Genomic DNA, 27,489 nt, shown 5'->3' on the forward strand with positions numbered 1-27,489 from the left:
GCGGTAGAGTTTCAGCCTTACAGAGCCAGAGATCCGGGTTCGATCCTGACTACGGCTGCTGTCTCGATCGTGACGGAGTTGGCACCTTCTCCCCCGTGTTCTGCCTGGGTTTTCCCCGGGTGTTCCGGTTTCCTCCCGCACATTCCAAAGACGTGCAGGTTTGTAGGTTAATTGGCTTTGGTAAAAAAAAAAAAGCGAAATGTTGCAAGTGTGTAGAATAGTGTTAGCGTACGGGGATCGCTGGCCGTCACGGACTCGGTGGATCGAAGGGCCTGGTTCTGTTCTGTAACTCTAAACTAAACTAAATGTTGTGCTTCTAATATGTGTGTGACGCATAGAGTGCAATTTTACACAAGATAGGCATCTGTTTACACAGCGCATATACTAAAATAAGTACAGTAATTGTGCGGAAATAGTGCAATATAAATGTAATTGCCCTTTTAATTCCTGAACAATGACCATTGTACAAGAGTTGTCTGTATCTAAAAATAAATGAGGCTGTCAAACTCTGTGCAGACAGGGAAGCCTAGTTTACAAGTCTGGAGTGCAGAGTTACACCCTTCACTTGATTCTGTGGACCAAGTTTATATTGTCAGACTGTCTTTGAAGTGACTTTTGGAATTTGTTTCTGATTCAGACGGCATCAACTGCATATTGTTCACAGCTGTAGTTTATCCCTGCCATATGCTCACATTCTTTCTTAAGCATTTCCTGCAGAATTTGTTTGTACATGGTAAACAAATCTATGTCCTAAATAGGTTTCAGTCTTTAGTGCTAAACTGTTCTGGTTGAAGGTTATTTAAAAAGGAACGATCCCAGGGAAAATGCAAGTTAATGTTAATTAGGAGAAAATAATTTTGTATGGAAACAAAGAACTGCTGGTTTGTACCAAAGATAAACACAAAGTGCTGGACTAACTCAGCGGGTCAGGCAGCATCTCTGGAGAAAAAGCATAGATGATGTTTCGGGCCAGGACCCATCTTCGGCCTGAGGAAGGGTCCCGACCCGAAACGTCACCTATCCTTTTCCTCCAGAGATGCTGCCTGACCCACTGAATTACTCCAGCACTTTGCGAAAATCTTTTATCGTTGAAGTTGACATTCAACAAGCGATAATTGTTATTGTTATCTCTTGAATAAACAGAAGTAAAGTAAACCGTAAAACCTGCCAATTTATAGTCTATGGTTTGCTTTACTTTTGTTTATTTAGGAGATGCAGCGGGGAAACAGACCCTTTGACCACCAAGACCACGCCGACCATCGATCACCCACTCACACTAGTTCTATGTGTAGGAAGGAACTGCAGATGCTGGTTTAAACCAAAGATGGACACAAAAAGCTGGAGTAACTCAGCGGGTGAGGCAGCATCTCTAGAGAGAAGGAATGGGTGACGTTTTAGGTTGAGACCCTTCCCCAGACTGGTTAGGGATAAGGGATCTCTTAGTCTGGGGAAGGGTCTCTACCCAAAACGTCACCCATTCCTTCTCTCCAGAGATGCTGCCTGTCCCGCTGAGTTACTCCAGCTTTTTAGATTAGATTAAACTTTATTAATCCCCTTATTCAGGGGAAATTCTGATGTCCTTGCAGCACACTAATAAAAATACAACATAGCATTGAAAAAGAAGTTCAACACAAAAACATCCCCCCACAGTGATTCCCACTGTGGGGGAAGGCACAAAGTCCAGTCCCCATCCTCTTGTCCACCCAAAGTCGGGCCTATTGAGGCCTCCACAGTCTGTCTATCGTCTATCTTCACACTAGTTCTATGTTATCCTACTTTTCCGTCCACTCCATACACACCAGGGGCAGTTTACCGAGGCCAATTTAACCTACAAACCAGCACATACTGTATATATACATATTCTACGGTATATGGACACACTGATCAGATCTGTATATATGACTACAATATCCTGTTGTGCTGTAACAATGCAAAAATGTAATTGTCCTATCTGGGACACATGACAATAAACTCACTTGACTTGACATTTTTGGGATATGGAAGGAAACTGGATCCTCCAGAGGAAACCCACGCGGTCACAGGGAAGAATGAGCAAACTCCCTACAGGCAGCACCCGTAGTCAGGATTGAACCCGGGCCTCTGGTGCTGTGAAGCAGTAACTTTCACCAGCTGTAGTAGTTCTCTGCCAGCCTAAAAAAGAAACATTATAAATCACTCCAGTGAATGTATTGGTTAATTCACTGTCTAGTCTATTGTTCAGCGGCCTTTTATCTTTAACAGGAGATCTGCCAGTGTTGTTTTTAAATGTAATCTCCACTATCACTGATGATCTGTGCAGCTTTGAAAGCAATGTGGTCAGCACTGTCTCTTGTATACCGATGAAAATTTGGGTTGTCTTCAGTCGGTGCTCATTGTTTAGTGAGGTGCTTAAAGGGCCTGTCCCACTTACGCGATTGTGTCTTCGTTCAGCGATAATTTTTTTCCCCTCAGGAATGACATTTAATTAAAAAAGTTGATATCTTGTCAAGAGTTAGTTGGAGTCCCCATCAAATGCTCCTCCTCAGAATGTTGAGAGAAAACACTGCTATTTTTTTTTTTGAATTCTTGATTTGTGATTGGATTTCTTAAAATAATAGGGACAAAAAACGCTTACATCTTCCCAAGAGCAGGCGACAACATGCTTCAGCGTGATTGCAGGATATGTGTGTGTGATTCTCTTCCAATTAAGGGCCTGCCCCACTTACGCGATTTTTTTCGGCGACTCGCCGCGGCACCCGTCATAGGTCGCTGGTCACTGAAAATGTTCAACATGTTGAAACTCCAGCGGCGACCAGAAAAAGGTACAATTCTTTGGGCGACTACTCACGACCATACGGGCGTCATCCCGCGACATGTCGACGCGTGACGCCTCTATGGTCGTGAGTAGTCGCCCAAAGAGTCGTACCATTTTCTTGTCGCCACTGGATTTTCAAAATATTGAAAACTTTCGGGTAAGTGGGACAGGCCCTTAATTGGAAGAGAATCACACGCATATCCTGCAATTATGTTGAAGCATGTTGTCGCCTGTTCTTGGGAAGATGTAAGAGCATTCTGGCCCTATTATTTTAAGAAACCCAATCACAAATCAAAAATTCAAAAAAAATTGCAGTGTTTTCTTTCAACATTCTGAGGTGGAGCATTTGATGGGGACTCCAACTACTCTTGACAAGATATCAACTTTTTAAATTAAATGTTCTATTTATTGCTGAACGAAGATACAAAATGCTGGAGTCACTCAGCAGGTCAGGGAGGACCTCTGGGAAAACTTGGATAGGTGACATTTAGGGTCTGGCTATGAACAAGGGACCCGTCCCAACGCATCACCTATCCGTGTTGTCCACAGATGCGGAAGAGAGACACAAAATGCTGGAGTAACACAGCAGGACAGGCAGCATCTCTGGAGAGAAGGAATGGGTGACGTTCCGGGTCAGGTCACTTCTTCAGACTGAAAGGAAAGGGAAACGAGAGATATAGACGATGATTTAGAGAGATATAGAGCAATGAATGAAAGATACGCAAAAAAAGTAACAATGATGAACGAAACGGGCCATTGTTAGTTGTTTGAGTAAAAAGGAACTGCAGGTGCTGGTTTAAACCAAATATAGACACAAAATGCCAGAGTAACTCAGCGGGACAGGCAATATCTCTGGAGAAAAGGAATCTCTTCAGAAATGCTGCCTGTCCCACTGAGTTACTCCAGCTTTTTGTGTCCATCTATTGTTAGCTGTTTGTTGGGTGAGAACGAGAAACCGATGCAACCTGGGTGGGGGAGGGATGGAGAGAGAGGGAACGCAGGGGTTACTTGAAGTTGGAGAAATTAATGTTCACCATTCCTTCTTTCCAGATGCTGCCTGACCTGCTGAGTTTCTACAGCACTTTGAGTCAATGTTGGCTGCATCAAACTGAATCGATAGAAAGCTGATGCTATATGCCAAGATAGACACATGGTAACCCCTGCATTCTTTCTCTCCGCCCCTCCCCCTCCCCTACCCTAGTTGTTCTATTAGTTGCACTGTTCACATCCCTGTATCCCTTAGTTATCATCTCTTCCCCAGCCAACAAGGGGCCATTATGGGCTCCAACCTTCCTTGGTCGTCTGCCACCAGGCCTGATTTGTTCAGGCCTTTTCCTATGTTCAGTTCCCACAACTGTACTTTTAATCTGAAGAAGGGTCCCAACATGAAACATTGCCCATCCTTTTTCTCCGGAGATGCCGCCTGACCCGCTGAAACACTTGAATGGCCTATTTTCAACCTAGAAACTGTCACATAGAAACATGGAAAATAGGCGCAGGAGTAGGCCATTCGGCCCTTCGAGCCAGCACCGCCATTCAATGGCCGATCATCTAAAATCAGTACCCCGTTTGTACTTTTTCCCCATATCCTTTGATTCCTTTAGCCCTAAGAGCTAGATCTAAGTTTCTCTTGAAAACATCCAGTGAATTGGCCACCACTGCCTTCTGTGTCCACCTTTGGGACATCTTTGGGATGTGGGAGGAAACCTATGCGGTCATAAGATCATAAGTGATAGGAGCAGAGAATTAGGCCATTCGGCCCAACAAGTCTACTTCACCTATCAATCGTGTCTGATATATCTCTCCCTCCTGACCCCATTCTCCTGCTTTCACCCCAGAACCTCTGACACTCCATTTGCACGGAGAATGTGCAAACTCCGCACCAGCAGTACGTGGGGTCTGGATGGAGCCCGGGTCTCTAACATTGAGGCAGTGGCACTACCCGCTGCGCCACCGTGCAACCCTTGTAAAGCAGGTTCCATATGTCAATATCTAAAGAATTGGTCTCAATAGACAATAGGTACAGGAGTAGGCCATTTGGCCCTTTGAGCCAGCACCGCCATTCAATGTGATCATGGCTGATCATCCCCAATCAGTACCCCGTTCCTGCCTTCTCCCCATATCCCCTGACTCCGCTATCTTTAAGAGCCCCATCTAGCTTTCTGTTGAAAGTATCCAGAGAACTTGCCTCCACCGCCCTCTGAGGCAGAGAATTCCACAGACTCACAACTCTCTGTGTGAAAAAGTGTTTCCTCGTCTCCGTTCTAAATGGCTTACCCCTTATTCTTAAACTTTGGTATCGGGAACATGTTTCCTGCCTCTAGCGTGTCCAAACCCTTAACAATCTTATATGTTTCAATAAGATCTCCTCTCATCCATCTCGACCCGAAACGTTACCCATTCTTTGTCTCCAGAGATGCTGCCTGTCCCGCTGAGTTGCTCCAACATTTTGTGTCTGTCTTCGGTGTAAACCAGCATCTATAGTTCCTTCCTACACATGTAGATATCTCTGCCTGGTGGCCGTGCCATCAATATTCTGGCATCAAAGTATTGCTGGGTGTGAACACTGCCTCCAATTCCCAATGGCACGGCTTGTGATGAGTCTTTGCGTTGCTATGTTGATGTCAGATACTGCAGTGAAACTGTTCAAACTGTTTTACTAGGAGTGAGTGAGGAAATGTGAGCAAACAGGATGTGGTTGAAATTCACAGTCTTTGAAGACCTATGCGAGTTTTAGTAGATTATATCTCAGGTTTTGTGAGCTAATTTTCTCGCTTGTTCGTGTTATTCACAAGTGTTTTTCCTCCAAATACGTTGCTCGTGTGTGGGTAGATTGCATCTCGAAGGGCCGAATGGCCTACTCCTGCACCTATTTTCTATGTTTCTAAATTTCAATGACTGACACAAAATGCTGGAGTAACTCAACGGGACAGGCAGCATCTCTGGAGAGAAGGAATGGGTGACGTCTCGTGTCGATACCCTTTTTCCGACTGAACAAGGGTCTCGACCTGAAACGTTACCCCTTCCTTGTCTCTAGAGATGCTGCCTGACCCGCTCAGTTACTCTTTGTGTTCATCGTCGGTGTAAACAGCGATAGACAGTGCCTGGGGACTGGATCGAACCCGGGTCCCTGGCGCTGTGAGGCAGTGACTCTACCCGCTACGCCACCGTGCCGCCCTTGTAACGCTGTTTCCACATGTCACTATCTAAAGAATTGGTCTCGCCCCAAAACGTCACCCGTTCCTTGTCTCCAGAGATGCTGCCTGTCCCGCTGAGTTACTCCAGCACTTTGCATCTGTCTTCGGTGTAAACCAGCACCTGCGGTTCCTTCCTGCACTTCCTTCAAATTTCGATGGTCCTGATTCATCAAAATTGCTCAACTTGCTCCTGTTTAAAGTTGACTGGCAATGAGGCAGGGAACTTGGATGAATTAAATCCCAAACACACTAAAATAACTTGATATTCAGGTTCACAACCAATGCAAAAGCAGAGACAGTGAAAAGACATTATCTGAGTATTAACAGGGAGAAACAAGGAACTGCAGATGCTGCTTTACAAAAAACCCCCACAGCAAGTGCTGATGTAAAGCTCCTGTCCTACGATGCAAGTTTACCCAGGAGCTCTCCCGAGTTTCAAAAAAAAAAAAATCAAACTCGTGGTGCTTCGTCACGAGTGTTTGTTTACTCTTGGAAATTTTTCACACTGTTGAAAAAACTTCACGAGTTTCCGCGTTTCCCGAGTACCTGCCGTTAGCATTAGGAGCCGCTACGAGACATCCACGAGCTCCGACGTACCCACCACGTACATTCTACGTACTTACCACGAGTTTGATATTTTTTTTAAACTCGGGAGAACTCTTGGGTAAACTCACATTGTGGGACAGGGCCTTTACTCAGCAGGTCAGGCAGCACTTCTGGAGAACACGGATAGGTGATTTTATAGAGACCCTTCAACCTGCACAACCGCATGTCTGTGGGATGTGGGAGAAAACCCACACAGTCACGGGGAGAACGTGCAAACTCCACATGGATAGCACCCGAGGTTGGGATCGAACCCAGGTTTCAGGTGCTGTGGGGTAGCGGCTCCACCAGTTGTGCCACTCGACTCCGTACGGATTTCTGCAGGATTGGGTCAGGACATTTTACAGCAATCTGAAGATCTGAAACGTCTACGATCCGTGTTCTTCCAGAGATGCTGCCTCACCCGCTGAGTTACTCCAGCACTTTGTGTCTTTTTGTTTTGCTGCCACTTTACTTTTGGGTTGTCAGCTGACATAGAAACATAGAAAATAGGTGCAGGAGTAGGCCATTCGGCCCTTCGAACCTGCACCGCCATTCAATATCATGGCTGATCATCCAGCTCAGTATCCTGTACCTGCCTTCTCTCCATACCCCCTGATCCCTTTAGCCACAAGGGCCACATCTAACTCCCTCTTAAATATAGCTAATGAACTGGCCTCAACTACCTTCTGTGGCAGAGAGTTCCTGAGATTCACCACTCTCTGTGTGAAAAATGTGTTTCACATCTCGGTCCTAAAGGATTTTCCCCTTTATCCTTAAAGGGGAAATCTCTTTCCCTGACATTCTTGAATTTTCTGAGTTTCCCTTTCCACATTTCACCTCTTGTGCAAAGTAGATTTCAGTCAATCCATTGATCTGCAGCGGCCTACAAAACCAATCGCTAACGCAGAAACAAAAATGACCCATTTAAAGCATCCTTAAACCACACGGTGACATTCTGAAAGGATAGGTCGAATTTGTTGGCTGTATAACTATTTAATTCTGTAAACAACTGCACGCCTGGTCAGGAAATGATGCAATGAGAACTTAATCTCTGGACTAAGATAAACTCATTCTAAAACCGTTTAAGCTTCAGAGCATTCGCTTGCAAATGTAACAAATGGGAGGTGATTTCAGCAATGCAGCACAATTTTATTGTAAAGTCAAACTTCCACGAACCTCAACCCACAAGATGTCTTGTCAACACATTAAAATACAATGCAGATGTGGCCAAAGATCACTGCAGCTCAAGTTGTTTTCAAGCTCGTTCTCTCACTTCAAACAAAAGACTAAAATGCATTTTTTGTTTCTTGACCTCTTGGAGGCAACTCATGGCTCTCCCTCGTTTAACATTCAGCTGAGAATCCTTGCTTCAATTGAGGACAATGATCTATCAGCAATGCATCCCCCTGCCCCGTCACTGGGCGCTGATGCTCCCAATGTCTCATTGTTTAAAAATTAAGAATAAGGAGTAAGCCATTTAGGATGGAGATGAGGAAACACTTTTTCTCACAGAGAGTGGTGAGTCTGTGGAATTCTCTGCCTCAGGTGGAGGAAGGTTCTCTGGATGCTTTCAAGAGAGTGCTAGATAGGGCTCTTAAAAATAGTGGAGTCAGGGGATATGGGGAGAAGGCAGGAACGGGGTACTGATTGGGGATGATCAGCCATGATCACATTGAATGACGGCTCGAAGGACCAAATGGCCTACTCCTGCACCTATTGTCTATTGTTTACAAGGAAAGAATGGAACATTGGAAAACTATCAATGGAACTCCTGACTGAGGTTCTCAGTGGGAGGAAGGGTTGGAGTTGCTGCCTCACAGCGCCAGAGACCCGGGTTCCATCCTGACTACGGGTGCTGTCTGTGCAGTGTTTGTACGTTCTCCCCTGTGACCAGCCCGGGTTTCCTCTGGGATCTCCGGTTTCTTCCCACACTCCAAAGACGTGCAGGTTTGTAGGTTAATTGGGTTGGTGTAAATGTAAATTGTCCCCAGTGTGAGTAGGAGAGTGTTATTGTGCGGGGGTCGCTGGTCGGGGCGGACTCAGTTAGTTTATCTCTAAACTAAAAATAAACTAAACTTGGGGACCCATTGACATTAAAATTCAAATTCTAGTGCAAAGATTGTAATTCCTCAGTGAACAGAGTGATCAATGGTTTGAGATATTTTGTGATCATCATATGTTTGTTTTCCGTCCCGACATTGTGACTTTTGATGTAATTGATCACTTCTGCTTTTCCATGTCTCGCTATTTTTGTGTAACGTTTAGTTTCGAGATGCGTAATGGTAATGGGCCCTTCGGCCCAAGGACTATTGCCGACTATTGATCATCTGTTCACGCTCGTTCTATGTTACATAGAAACATAGAAAATAGGTGCAGGAGTAGGCCATTCGGCCCTTCGAGCCTGCGCCGCCATTCAATATGATCATGGCTGATCATCCAACTCAGTATCCTGTACCTGCCTTCTCTCCATACCCCCTGATCCCTTTAGCCACAAGGGCCACATCTAACTCCCTCTTAAATATAGCCAATGAACTGGCCTCAACTACCTTCTGTGGCAGAGAGTTCCAGAGATTCACCACTCTCTGTGTGAAAAATGTTTTTCTCATCTCGGTCCTAAAAGACTTCCCCCTTATCCTTAAACTGTGACCCCTTGTTCTGGACTTCCCCAACATCGGGAACAATCTTCCTGCATCTAGCCTGTCCAACCCCTTAAGAATTTTGTAAGTTTCTATAAGATCCCCCCTCAATCTCCTAAATACTAGCGAGTACAAGCCGAGTCTATCTAGTCTTTCTTCGTATGAAAGTCCTGACATCCCAAAAATCAGTCTGGTGAACCTTCGCTGTACTCCCTCTATGGCAATGTTATCTCACTTTCTAGTCCACTCCCTGCACAGGAGGAGTAATTTTTACGGAAGCCGATTAACCTACAAATCCGCACGTCTTAGGGATGTGGGACGAAACCGGAGCAGCCGGAGAACGCCCGCGCTATCACAGGGAGAACGGACAAAGTCCATACAGACAACATGCGCAGTCCGGGTCTAACCCGGGTCTCTGACGGTGTTCGGTTGAAGCTCTACCGCTGCGCCACTGTGCTGTTTGCTCGTCAGTATGTCCTTTCTTGGAGAGGTCAAGAAAGGACATACTTTGCCTCCCCAAGTAGGTTTAGGCCTTTCGAATATTCCAGGTGTGGTGCTACCAGGGGCACTGTAATTAGAGCAGCAGGTTTCAATTCTTGTTCTCAAATCCTCTTGCAATCAAGACCAACATAACATTAGTCTTCAAAAACTCTCCCTTTACATGCACGTGAATGTTAAGTGATTTATATTTAAGCAACCCAAGTCCCTCTGATTGGCAACATCTTTCAACCATTTTGAAGACTTACCACGTAACTTGGCCTTATTACGTTTCAACCTCTCATTTTTCCACATCTGTTTTCCATCAAATAAGCCCGAGCCGGTGTCAATCCCACTGCAGACTCTTTGCATCTCTCTCATACTCCGTGCTAGCATGTAGATTTGGATCCTCAGCAAACTCAAATATTATCCTAGGTACACAAAATTGCTGGGGAAATTCAGCGGGTGCAGCAGCATCTATGGAGCGAAGGAAATAGGCGACGTTTCGGGCCGAAACCCTTCTCCGTCTGAAGAAGGGTTTCGGCCCGAAACGTCGCCTATTTCCTTCGCTCCATAGATGCTGCTGCACCCGCTGAATTTCCCCAGCAATTTTGTGTACCTTCGATTTTCCAGCATCTGCAGTTCCCTTTTGAACTCAAATATTATCCTTGTGTCCTGGGATTCAAATAATTATTGTGCATTTTGTACGTTTAGGGGCCCGTTATCGATCACTGCGGCATGTCCCCTGTACGCAATCCCAAACCAAAACTCCATAGATGCTGCCTCACCCGCTGAGTTTCTCCAGCATTTTTGTCTACCTTCGATTTTCCAGCATCTGCAGTTCCTTCTTCAACCCAAACCAAAACTTGTTTATTTCTACACTTTATGGTTTGTCAGCCGTTTCTCAACTGATGTCAATAGACCACGTCCAATAGTTTGTGTTCTAATGTTGTTTCACTCTTCTAGTGGACACTTGGCATCATGTTTGGCGCGGTCATTGTGGGCTGAAGGGACTGTACCTGTACTCTATCTTCCATATATTCTATGTATTCCATTTAAGATGATCAGAAAGTCCAAATGAACCATATCAACTGGTTTACTTTCTCTGAAGATAGACACAAAATGTTGGAGTAACTCAGTGGGACAGACAGCATCTCTGGAACGAAGGAATGGGTGACGCTTCTTCAGACCCTATACTCTAATGGAAGAATTCCAAATGCTCTAATGGTCGGAGTTGTTGAAGATTGGTGATCCTAGCCCCAGGGTGTCTAAGAAGGAACTGCAGATGCTGGAAAATCGGAGGTAGACAAAAATGCTGGAGAAACACAGCGGGTGAGGCAGCATCTATGGAGCAAAGGCAATGGGTAACGTTTCGGGCCCAAGGGTTTCGGCCCAAAACGTTGCCTATTGCCTTCGCTCCATAGATGCTGCCTCACCCGCTGAGTTTCTCCAGCATTTTTGTCTATTCAGGGCATAAGTGTTCATCAGGTTAATGGCCTTGCCCCAGTTATATTCCTCCATGAAATTCCTTCCATCCCTTGGTTAGACATGGGAATGTTAATGGGGCAGTGGCAGAGGACATTGGCAACATCGCCTGGCCTGGCCGACCTCTGCCTTCTCCCCGTAACCCTTGACACCCGTTCTAATCGTATCCTTACTGTAAAAATATCCTCTGGCTTGGTTTAGGTTCATTATTGTCTCCTGTACCAGAATGGACTGAAAAGCTTTGTTTTCCATGCGATCCAAAATGATCAGATATTTTTTATAAATACAATCAAAGTCCAGCTCGAGTAGATGGAGCAAAGGGGAAGATGTGGCGTGCAGAATATATTTGTCAGCATTGTCATAGTTCCTGAGATAAAATCTAATGTCTGAAATGAGTCGAATCGGACGATAACCTAGCATGTGGGAGAGCCGTTCAGAAACCCGATCAGAGGGTTTCCTGAGACCGGTGGTGTGCTCTTTCAAACGCCCATATCTTCTGCCTGACGGGATCGGGGAGAAAAAGTAATGATCTGGGTGGAACTAGTCTTTGGATCTTATTGAAACATATAAAATTATTAAGGGTTTGGACACGCTCGAGGCAGGAAACATGTTGGGGGAGTCCAGAACCAGGGGCCACTGTTTAAGAATAAGGGGTAAGCCATTTAGAACAGAGATGAGAAAACACTTTTTCACGCAGAGAGTTGTGAGTCTGTGGAATTCTCTGCCTCGGAGGGCGGTGGAGGCCGGTTTTCTGGATACTTTCGAGAGAGAGCTAGATAGGGCTCTTAAAGATAGCGGAGTCAGGGGATATGGGGAGAAGGCAGGATCAGGGTGCTGATTGGGGATGATCAGCCACGATCACATTGAATGGCGGTGCTGGCTCGAAGGGCCGAATGGCCTACTCCTGCACCTATTGTCTATTGACTATGTTGGCAGCTTTCCCGAGGCAGCGTGAAGTGCAGATCGATGTCAATGGTGGCAAGTCTGGTCTGTGTAATCAACTGGGCCACATCTACAACTCTGTGTAATTTCTTGCGGTCTTCGGCAGGGCTGTTAGGAAAAGAGGCTGTGATGCAGCCTGTGTGGTGAGGAACTGCAGATGCTGCTATATATTGAAGATAGACGACACAAAATGTTGGAGTAACTCAGTGGGCCAGGCGGCAGCATCTCTGGAGAAAAGGGTTGGTACCCCCTCTTCAGACAGAAAGTAGAGGGGAGAGAACTGGAGGTAGGAATAGGCCAGAATCAACTGGAGGTAGCAACTGCTTTTGACGATGTATCTGTGGAAGTTTATAAGAATCATTGAAGACATGTTAAATCTCCTCAGCATCCTAAGAAAGTAGAGGCGTTGGTGTGGCCTCTTGGCTGTTGTAGCAACGAGGTTGGCCAATGGGAGATCAATACCAAGGAACCTGAAGAAGGGTCTCGACCCGAAACCTCACTCATTCCTTCTCTCCATAGATGCTGCCACTCCCGTCGAGTTACTCCAGCTTTTTGTGTTTCACCTGAAACACTCAGACATTTCTGCCCGGGCACCATTGATGCTGATTGAGGCATGAACTCCATCCACCATGCTTCCTGAAGCCGGCAACTGGCTCCTTCATCTTGCTGACATTGAGGGAGAGGTCAGCATGTTTCCCTCAACAGCTTTTAACAGCGTTTGGGTGAAGTAATTCCTGGCAATTTATCACCTTGCAGTCTGTTCTATTTATTTCTCCAATGTTAATATTTTACTAATGCTTATTTCTTTGAGTTCCTTGTAACATAACATGTGGTTGTTGTGCCATGAATAGCATTGCACTGATGTGAGGTAGTGACTGTCACCGAAACACAACCATGTATTAAATTGTACCACATGGTGTACTTGGTTATAAAAAGCATATTAACGACTCAAAATGCAGGAGTAACTCAGCGGGTCAGGCAGCATCTCTGGAGAACATGGATAGGTGACGTTTTGGGTCGAGACCCTTCTTCAGATTGATTGTAGGGGAGGGGGAAGGAAGTTGGAATGTGGGGGGGGGGGCAGGACAAAGTGAGGAGGAAGACTGTTGTGTGGGAAGTGGTAGGTGGAGTGGGGGGGGTATCTGAATTCCTGGTTCGGGCCAAACTGGGACGCCTGGAACTGGATCTGGAAGTCGTGAAGCATAAAATGGTGACAGAGACAAGAGTTGAGGAAACACAGAATGAAGAAGGATCTTAAGGAGGGACCCGACCCGAAACGTCGTTGAACCATGTTTTTTGGGTTTACTGACTGACTTGCTGAGTGTAGAACTGTGTCACTCATGCTAATAAACATGTTTGGATCTTAATCACTGTATGTGAGTTAAGTCATTCAAACACTGAGTTACTCCAAAATGTTGTCTTTCCATGAGAAAACACACATGGTTGTACTGTAGTAGCGAGCACGGGTAGGAACATGGTGATGGAACAGGAGACTGGCAGGGTCATCATGAGGGGAATAGGTCTGGTATCAGTCAACAGAGCGCAGTCGTCAACAGAGCGCAGAGGATCATCGGGACAGAGCTACCAGCCTTGGAGGGCATCTACCACACGCGGTGCCTCAGGAAGGCCCTCAGCATCCATAAGGACTCATCACACCCCTGCCACGGTCTGTTTCAACTACTTCCCTCCGGCAGACGTTACAAGGCCTTCTACGCCCGAACCTCCAGACTCAGGAACAGTTTTATCCCAAGAGCTATAGCGGCTCTGAACCAGCCCTAACGAGTGCCCCCCCACCCACCCCCTTTGGACAGTCTCCCTCAGATGGTCACGTCAATCAATTCAGCTTGTTTATTTATGTATTGTATTTATTTACCTTTCTTGTACATCAGTGGAGCTGCATACTAAATCTCGTTGCACTGACGTGCAATGACAATAAAAGATATATTATTATTATTATTATTATTATTATTATTATTATATGTATATGTATGCCCAGAGTTGGGGATTTGACAACCAGGTTTAAGGTCGGGGGGGGGGGGAGTGGATTTAATAGGAACCTAAGGGATAACCTTTTTGTGGGTACATGGAGCGAGCTGCTAGTGGGGCTATTTGAGGCAGGTGCTATCAGAATATTTAGGTGACATTTTGACAGGCAAGTCAAGATAGTTTTATTGTCATGTGTCCCAGATAGGACAATGAAATTCTTGCTTGCTGCAGCACAACAGAATATGTAAACATAATACAGAACAGGGGATAACAGTTCAGTGTGTCTATATACCACACACACACGCACGCACACACACGCACGCACGCACGCACGCACGCACGCACGCACACACACACACACACACACACACACACACACACACACTACAATAAATAAACATATAAAGTGCAATAGCAATAATAGACTTATTGTTCAGAGCTTGTTTGATGTTGTGTTTAATAGCCTGATGTCTGTGGGGAAGAAGCTGTTCCTGAATAGGACAGGTTTAGAGGGATATGGGTCAAACGCAGGCAGGTGGGACGAGTGTTTCTACGCTGTAAGACTCTGACTCTATGCATCTATGCCTGTATGACCTAGAGACACTGGCCACATGGCCTCTCGTTCCTGACATAATCGGGCATTAGCTTATCTCATGAAGTTTGGAACGACCAGAAATGGTTGAAAACATTTAAACCTATATCTTAATTCTCCAATTAAGACCTAACCATTGAAGCAATGTGGACAAATGTTGGAGTAATGTTCCCAGATTACTCCGTGAATGTCCCGGGTTTTGAACTCTCAGCCTGATTTATTTTGCGCGTTGGTTTTGGCTCCAACTTCACATAGCTCGGAGATGTTGAGTAACCCAAGAATTTGCCAAGCTGATGGTCAGAACAGACTGTAATGCTCACGGCTCTCTGCTGTGATGACATTACATTAACAACTTGAACTTAAGCTATAAAATTGTAGACACAAGGAATTGGAGGTGCGGATTTACAACAAAAAAAAGACGCAAGGTGCTGGAGTAACTCAGTGAGTCCGGCAGCATCTCTGGAGAACGAGGATACATGATGATTCGGGAAGAGACTGAGGAAGGATCCTGAACCAAAAGGTCGCCTGTCTGTGTTCTCCAGGGATGTTGTCTGACCCGCTGAGCTACTCCAGCACTCTGTGTCCATTTGTGTATTAACCAGCATCCACAGTTCTTTGTTTCTACTTATTAACCTTTTTGTGGAATTCCCTGCCGCAGAGGGCAGTGGAGGCCAAATCACTGGATGGATTTAAGAGAGAGTTAGATCGAGCTCTAGGGGCTAGTGGAGTCAAGGGATATGGGGAGAAGGCAGGCACGGGTTATTGATTTGGGACGATCAGCCATGATCACAATGAATGGCGGTGCTGGCTCGAAGGGCCGAATGGCCTCCTCCTGCACCTATTTTCTATGTTTCTAATAGTGGTTTGCTCTTTAGTCAATGTAAATAATGCTAATGAATAGTTGTGGAAATTACAAAAATTCCCAAGTGCATTAAAGAATATACTAAGGTAGATAAAAATGCTGGAGAAGCTCTGCGGGTGAGGCAACATCTATGGATTGAAGGAATAGGCGACGTTTCGGGTCGAGACCCTTCAGTCTGAAGAAGGGTCTCGACCCGAAATGTCGCCTGTTCCTTTGCTCCATAGATGCTGCCTCACCCGCTGGGTTTCTCCAGCTTTTTTTTGTCTACCTTCGATTTTTCCAGCATCTGCAGTTCTTTCTTAAACAGATACTACTTTTAAATGCCTTTTGATGGCGTTAAAAATGAGTGTTTTACATTGCATTGTATTACAAATGTTACAGGCAGGTGGATAAAATGAATGAGTGAATTTTTTTTATTGTATTTTCTTTTTATCCTAGTTCTTTGCAATTATATTTCCTCTGAATTGATCTTTTTCCTGCCTTTGTGAATATGTCATTAGAAGCTGCTTCAGGGGATAAAAGTGTTGCCGTGATATCAACCGTGAAGTGTGGTGCTTGGCCTCTAGAATCAGATTTCCCGCTCAATCTTTCTGGTTTTTGAATCACCATTGACATTGAATCTCTTGTGGAGACGTGAAATACGAGTTCAGTTTAGTTTATTGTCACGGGTACTGTGGGCGGCACGGTGGCGCAGCGGTAGACTTGCTGCCAAACAGCGCCAGAGACCCAGGTGCTCTCTTTACAGAGTTGGCCCGTTCTCCCCGGGACCTGCGTGGGTTTTCTCCGGGTGCGCCGGTTTCCTCCCACATTCCAAAGTCGTGCAGGTTTGTAGGCTAATTGGCTTGGTGAAATTGTAAATTGTCCCTTGCGTGGGTAGGATAATGCTATGGGCGGGATTGCTGGTCGGCACAGACTCGGTGGGCCGAAGGGCCTTTTCCGCACTGTATCTTGAAACTAAAGCTAAACTAGAGTGAAAAACATTTGTGTAGGAAAGAACTGCAGGTGCTGGTTTACAATGAAGATAGACACAAAATGCTGGAGTAACTCAGCGGGACAGGCAGCATCTCTGGAGAGAAGGATTGGTGGCGTTTCGGGTCGAGACCCTTCTTCAGACAGCTTTCGTTTCATGCCAACCAGTCAGCGGGAAGACTATACATGATAACAATCGAGCCATCCACAGCACACATTAAGAGGGCGGAATGATTGCAAGGCTTGTTTGCAGATCCATTTCTCGGCCAAGCAAGCATAGAGTCGCCTGACTTGCGCCCCTTCTTGAATTAGAAGGGCTTAGCTCTAAGGTTAGATGGGAAACGTTGAAAGGAGGTGTGCCAGGCACAGTTTTACACAAAGCTTGGGTGGGTAGCAGTAATGTGCTGACAAAGCTGGTGGAGGAAGCAGATACAATAGTTAATGGTGGTGTTGAAGAGGCACATGGAAAGGCAAGGCATGGAGGTATATGGACCATGTGTGGGCAGAGGAGATGAGTTTGTCTTGACAGGTCTAATTAAACTCTAAACTCAGCATCTGCTGTCCAAGCTTGATGGGGAATGGCCACAGTTGAGGACCTTCTGCACTGGGCACCGAGAGTCAGAGACCAGTGTAGTTGTGTCCCAAAGCTGATGGTACGTTGTGGGAATGCAAAATTGATACCATGTTTACCAAATGTCTTTAATAATAAGCTTGGTGGCAGTGACTGTGGGCAGGGCAGGGCAGTGTTTTGTGCTGTGCAATAACTTGTTTGATGATTATGGTATATATTTGGAAAGAAATAGAAGATTCTGTGGAGTTGAAGTTGCTTCTTGAATGTTCTGTTCAGGGAAAAGGTTGATGTTTTTATCTCGAGCACTCTGACCAGGTACATTGTTTAGTTCAGCGATACAACTTGGAACTTAGGCCCTTTGGCCCACCGAGTCTGCGCCGACCGCCAATCTCCCCGTACACTCGTTCTATCCTGCACACTTGGAAGAATTTACAGGTGCAAACTGCCCTACAAACCCACAAGTCTTTGGTTTGTGGGAGGAAACTGGAGCACCTGGAGAAAACCCATGTGATCACAAGGAGAATGCGCAAACTGTTCCTTCAAGTGCGGGTAAAATTAGCTGTCTGAACACCCGAAACGTCACCCATTCCTTCTCTCCAGAGATGCTGCCTGTCCCGCTGAGTTACTCCAGCATTTTAATTCCACCTAAAATTAGCTGTTACTCTCTAAAAGTGAGGGGGATATTTCGTGTGAATTCAGAGGGTCTTTTACCCCGAGTGGGGTAATCAAGAACCAGAGGACGGGTTTAAGGTGAGTGGGGCAGCCTTTTTCACACACGTTGGTGGATATATGGAATGAGTTGGCAGAGGAGGTAGTTGAGGCTGGTACTATAAAGCCCCTGTCCCACTTTCCTGAGTTACTCACGAACTCTCCCGAGTTTTCCCCTTGATTCGAACTCGGGGAATTACGGTAATAGCCAGCCGTAGGTACTCTGGGCTATTTTTTTTACTGGTGGACATTTTTCAACATGTTGAAAAAACGTCCCGACTTACCTGATGCCCAGAGTTCCTACCGCTGGCATTACGAGCCGCTACTAAATATCTACGGGCTCCTACGGACTCGCTACCGACATTCCCCAACATTCCCTGAGTTCGAATCAAGGTGAAAACTCGGGAGAGTTCGTGAGCAACTCGGGAAAGTGGGACAGGGCCTTAACTCCATTTAAAAGCTAGTTGGGCAGGTACATGGACAGAAAGGATTTAGAGGGATATCGGCTAAACAGCATCCCTCTTCATATATAGAGAGTGGATGAGAAAGTGGGATAACATAGAACTAGTGTAAACAGGTGATCGATGGTTGGCATGGATTCGGTGGGCCGAAGGGCCTGTTTCCATTCTGTTTCTCTTAACTAATAATTCTTCTTAGGCCCCTTTCGGTCATGGCTGACCATGGGTGTCTCCGGGGTGCTATATGAAGGACACCTGTGCGTGACTGTTTAACGTGGGGAGACTGGTGCCCAGACAGCCACCCCACGGTCCTGGGCAGATCTGGGTCAGGATCCAGTGGCATGGAGTTCAAGACGACCGGAGACCCTTTTCTGCTGCAGCCTTCATCCGCCTTCCCAGCCGTTGTGACGCTCCACGAAGGTCAGCCATCGTCCTCCGCCTGTTCCACCGTTGAGGTCTTGGTTAGATTGCTCTTTGTCAGAGACCTCCCCCTCGACCTTACCGCCACGGGTGGCCCTACCAGGAGCATAGCTCCAGACGGCATCGCTCTCAGGATCTCAGGTCCACACAAGCTTCTCCACCACGACAAGGTGACAATCCACGGAGAAGACTAAAAATAAACCATATGGAGAAAACTAAAAATAAAATGTAGATTAAACCGAAGATTCTACTTGAGTAAAATAATCCCCAAAAAATAATGTTCATCTCAGTTCAACTTGACCTAGGTTTCAGGTAACAACTGTGTTCTAATAATAATAATAATAAATTTTATATTTAATGGGCGCCTTTCATACAAAATCTCAAGGACACCTTACATAGTAATCGGAATAAAAACATATAATCGGAGTAAAACAAGTAATTAAAGACATCACAATGACACAAATTAAAAACAGAATTCAATCCAAAAACAGAAAATCAAAAACACAGTGTGAAGAGAGAGCAGCGGCAACCAATTCGTGCCAGCGTCCACTCTCCCTTCACGGCAGCCATCTTGGACACAGACCTACAAGACTACAGTTAGACAAAAAAAAAATCATCCCCCCACAGTGGATAGCACTGTGGAGGAAGGCACAATGTCCAGTCCCCACCCCTTGTTCACCCCAAAGTCAGGCCTATTGGGGCCACCGCAATTGCCTCTACGGAGGCCCGATGTCCCTGGCCGTTCTCACCGGGTGGTCTTGCCCCGGCGTCGGGAGAGTCCTTTCGGCGGCTGGGCCACTTGGAACGGCCGCTTCTTGGTTGGAGCCCGCGGCTGCCGAAGCCGACAAGGCCGCGCCGGTTTGGCGCTCCTAGGCTCCAGATGAAAAAGTCGGCGACCACTCTCCTCACTGCCGCCTTGCCGCCTCAACGCACGCCGTCTCTCCACACGCCGCCTCTCCGCTCCGCAAACCCGCAGCCCGGAGATGTTGCTCACGGCGGTCCAGCTCGCCAGAGCTCCAGCGCGGCGACCCAGGCAAGGCATCGCCCGCTCCGCTCCGCTCCGCTCCAGCGCTCCAGCGCTCCAATGCAGTGCCGCCACGCAGGCCGTGGTGCTGGGTGGTTCCCGCCAAGAAACGGCGCTCCAAGCCCGCTGGTAGGCCACGACGACGGGTCGACGGGCAGCCCGGAAAAAAGGCTGCCACACCGACCAGGTAGGGACCTATAAATAAAGTAACACCTACCCCCCCACATTAAAAGACCATATCCCCTACAAACAAAAAAACAGGACTCACTAAAAACTAAAAAAAACGAATTTAAGACGGACGGCTGCTGCTAGCAGCCGTTCACCAAGATGGCTCCTCCTCCTTAATCTGGGTCAAATACACCTTTAACTTAATGATCAGAGAACAACCTGCCAGTCTATTTTGTCTGCTCGTGTTATATCTTTCTGTCTGAAACTATGCGTAGTTTGTTGTTGTGTTATTGCGGACGTTACTTTAAATGGGATTGTGCATTATTTAGTGATTCCTACTTGTGTAAAAAATGTCAAAATGACGCACGTTTGTGTTCAAGACTCAGTTCAGTGTAAATGAAAATGGAGAGAATTTTGCTGAAATGCAATTAAACTTGGTTGCTTTCAACAAATAGAGTTTGAGTGTCGAAAGTCATTTCGTTGGCTGTATTTAAGAGGGAGTTAGATGTGGCCCTTGTGCTAAAGGGATCAGGGGGTATGGAGAGAAGGCAGGTACAGGATACTGAGTTGGATGATCAGCCATGATCATATTGAATGGCGGTGCAGGCTCGATGGGCCGAATGGCCTACTCCTGCACCTATTTTCTATGTTTCTATGTCTATGAACGAGCATTGAGTCTGAAGAAGGGTCGCAACCCCAAACATTATCTATCTATCAAGAGACACAAAAGGAACAGGTGACGTTTCGGGTCGAGACCCTTCTTCAGACTGACACGTCAGAGCCTGAAGATGGGTCCCTTCTTCTTCTTTCGTGTGGTGTGCACAGCCTAAAGTTGTAGGCCAACTTCTTCTATTTGATGTTTAAGAAGGAACTGCAGATGCTGGAAAGTCGAAGGTAGACAAAAATGCAGGAGAAACTCAGCGGGTGCAGCAGCATCTATGGAGCGAAGGAAATAGGTAACGTTTCGAGCCGAAACCCAAAGGGTTTCGGCTCGAAACGTTGCCTATTTCCTTGTTCTATTTGATCTTCTTTTTGTGCACGTCAAGTTGATTGCATTAGTCGAAACAGGGCGGACCACGTGAAGGTTGCAATCTTCCACCCCAAGAAGGGTCTCGACCCGAAACGTCGCCTATTCCTTTTCTCCAGAGATGCTGCCAGTCCCGCCTGCGTTACTCCGGCTTTTTGTGTCCAGCTTCACTTTAAACCAGCATCTGCAGTTCCCTCCTACACCTACCCATGTTCTCCGGAGATGTTGTCTGACCCGCTGAGTTTCTCCAGCACTTGAGCTTAAAGATCTGCTGCAGAAAGTACGACTCTTGGACTGAATGTCTCTAAGGAGGGGCCAGGTAATACTTTCTCAGTAATTACAAGAGTCTGCATAATCCGTTTGATTTGTGTTAGGGTTGGGTCTTTCAATCAGCTAAAAACCGCAGCCGACACTCAGACTGGAGCGTGTGATCTAGAGATTAAATGTAGTGCAGGTCACATATTTCTCGGTAATTATGGAGCTGTTTTTATATCCAAGTTATTTTAGGCTGAATTTTTGAAATTTAAATTAATGCTTCTAAACCCCGAAGCATTGGTGAGATTTTCCAGTGTTTCGGTTGGACAGTAAAAACCAAGTTGATGTTGAAAGAAATTGAGGAAATTCTCTTAAAACTTAAAATTTGTTCTTCAACTTAAGTGAAGCAAAGGGAAGCAATGATTTTGACCTGTGAGGAGATGCAATTCCTTCTGAACTGAGGTTTATTGTATTTGAAGTTATATTCGATAGTGCCGCGGCGCCTGCTAGCGCACGCATATATCGAACCCGGCGTTCGGAAGCTGCGGTCACGTGACTCGGGAGGGGCTGCTTGTTTCGCGCGGTTTTTCACTTGCGCGCGTGAGTTCAGCGCTGACCACCATTGTGGGCAGACGTGTCTGGAGAACCTGTATACTGGATATCGAACTTTTTAATAAGGATCTGTTGAAAACTCCAGTAGTCGTTTCTCAGAACACCAAAATAGCACCAAAATCATAATTGGAGCCATTAAGGATATTGGTGATTCAGCTGGAATCAAGAGCATTTGGCCTTCTTTGGAAGTTGGCTATGAAATGTTGGCATGTCAGATATTGCCAGCAGAAGTTCAAAAAAAAGTGCCTGAGATGCACAGGAGTTCATTCAACATGTGTGCACAAAGAAAGACAAAGTGGCATTATGTTTGTAACCTTTCAACAAGTGTGAAGAGGTCCAACTAGTTTGCGCTTTTGACGTGAACAAAGGGTGTGCACCAGTTTCTGTCGATGCAGTTATCTGTTTCCTTTCTAAACTGCTGTGAAAAATAGGTTAACTTCAATGGATGTTGATTACTTTGTATAAATGGGGCGTCTTGGACCTTACTTGAAGCTAGCAGATGGTATTAGCAAGACTTCTTCTTCTTAAACATAAACCAAAGGAATAGTTAGATCTCAAGCCGGGTGTTGAGCAGCTCTGTTGGTGTCAATGTCTGCCGGAAGATGTTGCCAGAATGAGTTTGAATATATCCCGTCTATGTACAGATGCTGCTTGACCCGCTGTGTTCCTCCAGCACTTTGTGTTCTGTGCAAGAATGATGGTGGGCGGCATGTGTGGAAGGAATGAACAGGTGGCGTTTTGGGTCGGGAGCCTTCTTCAGACTGGATCTTCCACTTAGAATCATAGCATGGAAACAGGCCCATCAGTTCAATTTGTCCACATGCCCCATCCGCACTAGTCCCACCTGCCTGCGTTTGACCCATATCCCTCTAAACCAGTCCTATCCATGTACCTGTCTAAATGTTTCTTAAACGTTGCGATAGTACCTGCCTCAACTACCTCCTCTGGCAGCTCGTTCAATATACCCACCCCCCATTGATAAAAAAAAAAAAATTTACCCCTCAGATTTCTATTAAATCTAACCCCCCCCCCTCACCTTAAACCTATGTCCCCTGGTTTTCGATTCCCCTACTTTGGGACCCACAGAGAGACTCTGTGTGTCCACCCTATCTATACCGCTTACGACTTTGTACAGTTTTATATAAGATCATCCCTCATGCTCCTGCGCTTCAAGAAATAAAGTCCAAGCCTGCCCAACCTCTCCCTGCAGTTGAGGCCGCTGAGTCTGGGCAACAGCCTTGTAAATCTTTCCGGCACCTTTTCAGTTCTTGTTTCTTGTTTCACTCGTGATTTTGGGAGGTTCATCTTAAATTCGATGCACGCTTTGTTCTATAATTGCCATTTGCTAAGTTAAGAAATGCAAGAGAGCAAAACAGAAAGTGTAGCAGACCTCAAATAAACTAAGTGTCTGCATTTATCCTCCGCCCTGCTTCTCGACATTACTTTTCCTTTTTGTTTCCTCGTGTTCCTTATTGTCTTGATGCTCGTGCATATATCTATCGAAGTATAGTTTAGTTTTAGAGATACAGCGTGGAAACAGGCCGTTCGGCCCACCATGTCCACGCCGACCAACAATCACAGCGAAGGCATGTTTTGGGTCGGGAGCCTCCTTCACAGACGCAAACTCTAATTGAATTAAATGAAAGCAATTTGCATTTTTTGGGGGATAAACTTAATGCTTCTCGAGGTGGGCATTGGTCTTTTGATGCTGTGATCATTTTTTTTAATTGGCCACTGTGTAAAATCTGTTGGCTTCACGCCAGAAGGTAAATGTTATGAGTGTAATTCAGGGCACCACAGTGGCATAGCTGGCAGAGCTGCTGCCCCACTGTGCCAGAGAGCCAGCGCTTGATCCTAATCTCAGGAACTGTTTGTGTGCCGTTCATACATTCTCCCTGTGATCGCTGCAGACTGCAGGAGTGCGTGCTGAGGGATGCACTGAAGCTCGGTGCAGCCAACGCCAAGGCTCTGTGGGGGAGGACCACAGTCTAGGGTCCTTCCGCTGCTGGACATGGGGGGCAGGGTGTGGTGGAGACGCCCATCAAAATAAGGGAAGGGATTCCATGTCAATGGGCCACATAGTGGCATGGGTGTGGGGTAAAAATTGTGATTTGGGGAAACTATTGTATGTATGTATAGCCTCCGAGAATGTCGGATGGAGTTTTGTAAGGATCATGTATTGTATATATTTATTTCTGGAATAAAGTCGATTTGGAAATTAAAAGAAAGTTCTTCCTGTGACCAGGTACATTGTTTAGTTTAGTTTCCTCTCCTGTTCGAAGATAGGCACAAAAAAAACTGGAGTAAAGGGCCTGTCCCACTGTACGAGGCAATTCAAGAGTTCTCCCAAGTTTTCCCCTAATTCGAACTCAGAGAATGTCCGTAGCGGGTCCGTAGGAGTTTGTGGATGTCACGTAGCGGCTCGTAATGCTAACGGCAGGTACTCGGGACATCTGGTAAACTCGTGACGTTTTTTCATTCCTGCACAAAATGTCCACGAGTTAAAAAAACTTTAAAAAACTCGTGATGAAAAGAGTTGTTATTTTTTACTCGTACGAGCCGCTACGAGACATCCACGAACTCCTACGGACCCGCTACGGACATTCTCCGAGTTCGAATCGGGGGAAAACTCGGGAGAACTCTTGAATTACCTCGTACAGTGGGACAGGCCCCTAACTCAGCGGATCAGGCAGCATCTCTGTGCTCCAGTTTCCTCCGACATCCCAAAGACGTGCGGGTTTTGTGGGTTAATTTGCCTCTGTAGAGTTCCCCTAGTGTACCGGGAGTGGATGCGAAAGTAGCACAACATAGAGCATGTGCGAATGGGTGATCGATGGTTGGTGTGGACATGCTGGGCCTGTTTCCACGTTGTATCTCTAAACTAAAAGCTAATTTCCATTCCTGTCCTTTAATGTTTGACAAATGTTTCATTACACGAAGAATAACTAACTGGTTATTTTTCATGCCTTTTGTTCCCTGTAAAGGGGCTGTCCCACTGTACGAGGTAATTCAAGAGCTCTCCCGAGTTTAAAAAAAAAATCAAACTCGTGGTAAGCACGTAGAATGTACGTAGCGGGTACGTTGGACCTCGGGACGCCTCTTAGCGGCTCGTAACGCTAAGGGCAGGTACTCGAGAAACACGGTAAGCTCGTGAAGACTCGTGAAGATTTTTCAACATGTTGAAAAATGTCCACGAGAGCCCCGAGTACCTACGAGCGGCTATTACTGTAATTCTCCGAGTTCGAATTAGGGGAAACTCGGGAGAACTCTTGAATGAACTTGTACAGTGGGACAGCCCCTTTACTGTGGGAGTGAGAAAGGAGAAATACTCTGGGATTTTAATGAATGTTTCACCTTCATTAAAGAAGGAATCTCTCCTGTGAAAGTGTGTGTAGTTCTATGTTATCTTCATTCCTGTATCTATATTTTGTTTTGATCTTGAACTGCGTTAATTGAAATTGCTGTCCAGCGATTATAAACCGAACTGATATAATCAATCATATCTTCTGGGCATGTTTAACTTTGAAAGCTGTCACTTAAAGTTAAAAACATTGTAGCTTCATCTTGGGCAAAGATCTTTTATCGAGCTATAAGATCGTTGATCTTGGGTGTTGCACTTCCTGTTTTTCTTTGAAAACTGATCTTTGCTGATAATAAATGCTGTGATGATATGTGTGAAGTGCAAAGTATTTTTGAATTATTTTGCACGTAGCCAAAAATGCTGGAGTAACTCAGCGGGTGAGGCAGCATCTATGTAGAGAAGGAATAGGCGACGTTTCAGGTCGAGACCCTTCTTCAGACTGATGTGGGGGGGGGCGGGAAAAAGATAGGAAGAGGAGGAGACGGGGGGGAGAGCTGGGAAGGGGGAGGGGAAGGAGGGAGAAAGCAAGGACTATCTGAAATTGGAGGTCAATGTTCATACCGCTGGGGTATAAACTACCCAAGCGAAATATGAGGTGCTGTTTCTCCAATTTGTGCTGGAACTCACTCCAGCAATGGAGGAGGCCCAGGACAGAAAGGTCAGATTGGGAGTGGGAGGGGGAGTTGAAGTGCTGGGCCACCGGGAGATCAGGTTGGTTAGTGCGAACTGAGCGTAGGTGTTGGGCAAAACGATCGCCGAGCCTGCGCTTGGTCTCGCCGATATAGAGAAGTTGACACTTGGAACAGCGGATGCAGCAGATGAGTTTGGAGGAGGTGCAGGTGAAGCTCCGCCCCATCGGGAAAGAATGCTTGGGTCCTTGGATGGCGTCGAGGGGGGAGGTTGAAATATTTTGCGATGATTTTGTTTGGTGCAAATTACATAAAAACATAGGAATTAGGTGCAGGAGTAGGCCATTCTGCCCCTCGAACTAGAACAGCCATTCAATATGATCATGGCTGATCATCCAAAATCAGTACCCCGTTCCGACCTTTTCCCCATATCCCTTGATTCCCTTAGCCCAAAGAGCTAAATCTAACTCTCTCTTGAAATTGCCACCCATTTGTGTCTTGCATCAGAATAATTAAACTTGTTTTTCCCTTCTAGTCATTTCTACATAGAAACCATCAGAATGATGGGGGAAAGTCAGAAAAGCAGATCACTGATGAAGATCTCAAGGTATGAATGCAATATGAATGAATTTTAACATTCAATATTTACAGCACGGAAACAGGCCCTTTGGTCCAATTTGCCTATGTTGACCAAGATGCCCCATGTATATTAGTCCCCCTTGCCTGCGTTTGGCCCAAGTTCCTCTGAACCATTCCTGTCTCTATACCCGTCTTCTTCTTGCGTATGGCGTGCACAGCCTAAAGTTGGAGGACAACTTGTGCTATTTGATCTTATTTGATTGTGCACGCCAGGTTGATTGCATTCGTCGAAACAGGGAGGACCACGTGAAGGTTGCAATCTTCCACCCCTCTACACCTGTCCAAATGTTGTTATAGTACCTGAAGTTAGACACAAAATGCCAGAGTTATGCCCCTGTCCCACTTAGGAAACCTGAATGGAAACCTCTGGAGACTTTGCGCCCCACATAAGGTTTCCGTGCGGTTCCCGGAGGTTGCAGGTGGTTGCCGGAGGTTGCAGGTAGTGGAAGCAGGTAGGGAGACTGACGGGAACCTCCGGGAACCGCACGGAAACCTTGGTTGGGGCGCAAAGTCTCCAGAGGTTTCCGTTCAGGTTTCCTAAGTGGGACAGGGGCATAACTCGACAGGCAGCATCTCTGGAGAGCAGGAATGGTGACATTTCGGGTCGAGACCCTTCTTCTCTGTTTCCATAGCCTGTTTCCATGCTGTTTCTCTTAAAATATATATAAAGATCAGTTCCCAAAGGCTGTTGAGACTGAATATTGATTGTGAATCAATTTAATTGTTGATATGTCCATAAAATCAATAAAAACGAGAGATCTCAATTTGTTTTGCTCATTTTCAATCAAGTTAAAGCAATTTAATAACTGTTTGGAACATACTCAAACCTAAGTTGTATAATTGCAGTTTCTTTATTGTTCATCCCAATTTCATAATCATAATCATACTTTATTAGCCAAGTATGTTTTGCAACATACGAGGAATTTGATTTGCCATACAGTCATACTAATAAAAAGCAACAGAAAATACATTTCCACAGCTGTTTCGTATCGCCTTCTAATCGAGGAAGTGTGATGAATTATTAAGGACTTTTTCTGATGTACATATATTCTCCTGGGCATTGATTGTTGATTTGTCATGAAGATTTGTATT

At 45.8% G+C, this 27,489-nt stretch overlaps 1 protein-coding gene across 1 annotated transcript in view; it reads left to right on the forward strand.

Annotated features, from left to right (window-relative positions):
* prex1 (phosphatidylinositol-3,4,5-trisphosphate dependent Rac exchange factor 1) overlaps nt 1-27,489 on the forward strand; it is a 178,170-nt gene that overhangs the window by 39,208 nt on the left and 111,473 nt on the right. The window contains exon 2 of the mRNA XM_033041457.1: nt 26,294-26,365. Within this exon, the coding sequence (XP_032897348.1) occupies nt 26,294-26,365 (72 nt within the window). The remainder of the gene's footprint in view (nt 1-26,293; nt 26,366-27,489) is intronic.

The sequence above is a fragment of the Amblyraja radiata genome, chromosome 23 (assembly GCF_010909765.2).
Source record: "Amblyraja radiata isolate CabotCenter1 chromosome 23, sAmbRad1.1.pri, whole genome shotgun sequence".
In the NCBI taxonomy this organism is placed as follows: domain Eukaryota; kingdom Metazoa; phylum Chordata; class Chondrichthyes; order Rajiformes; family Rajidae; genus Amblyraja; species Amblyraja radiata.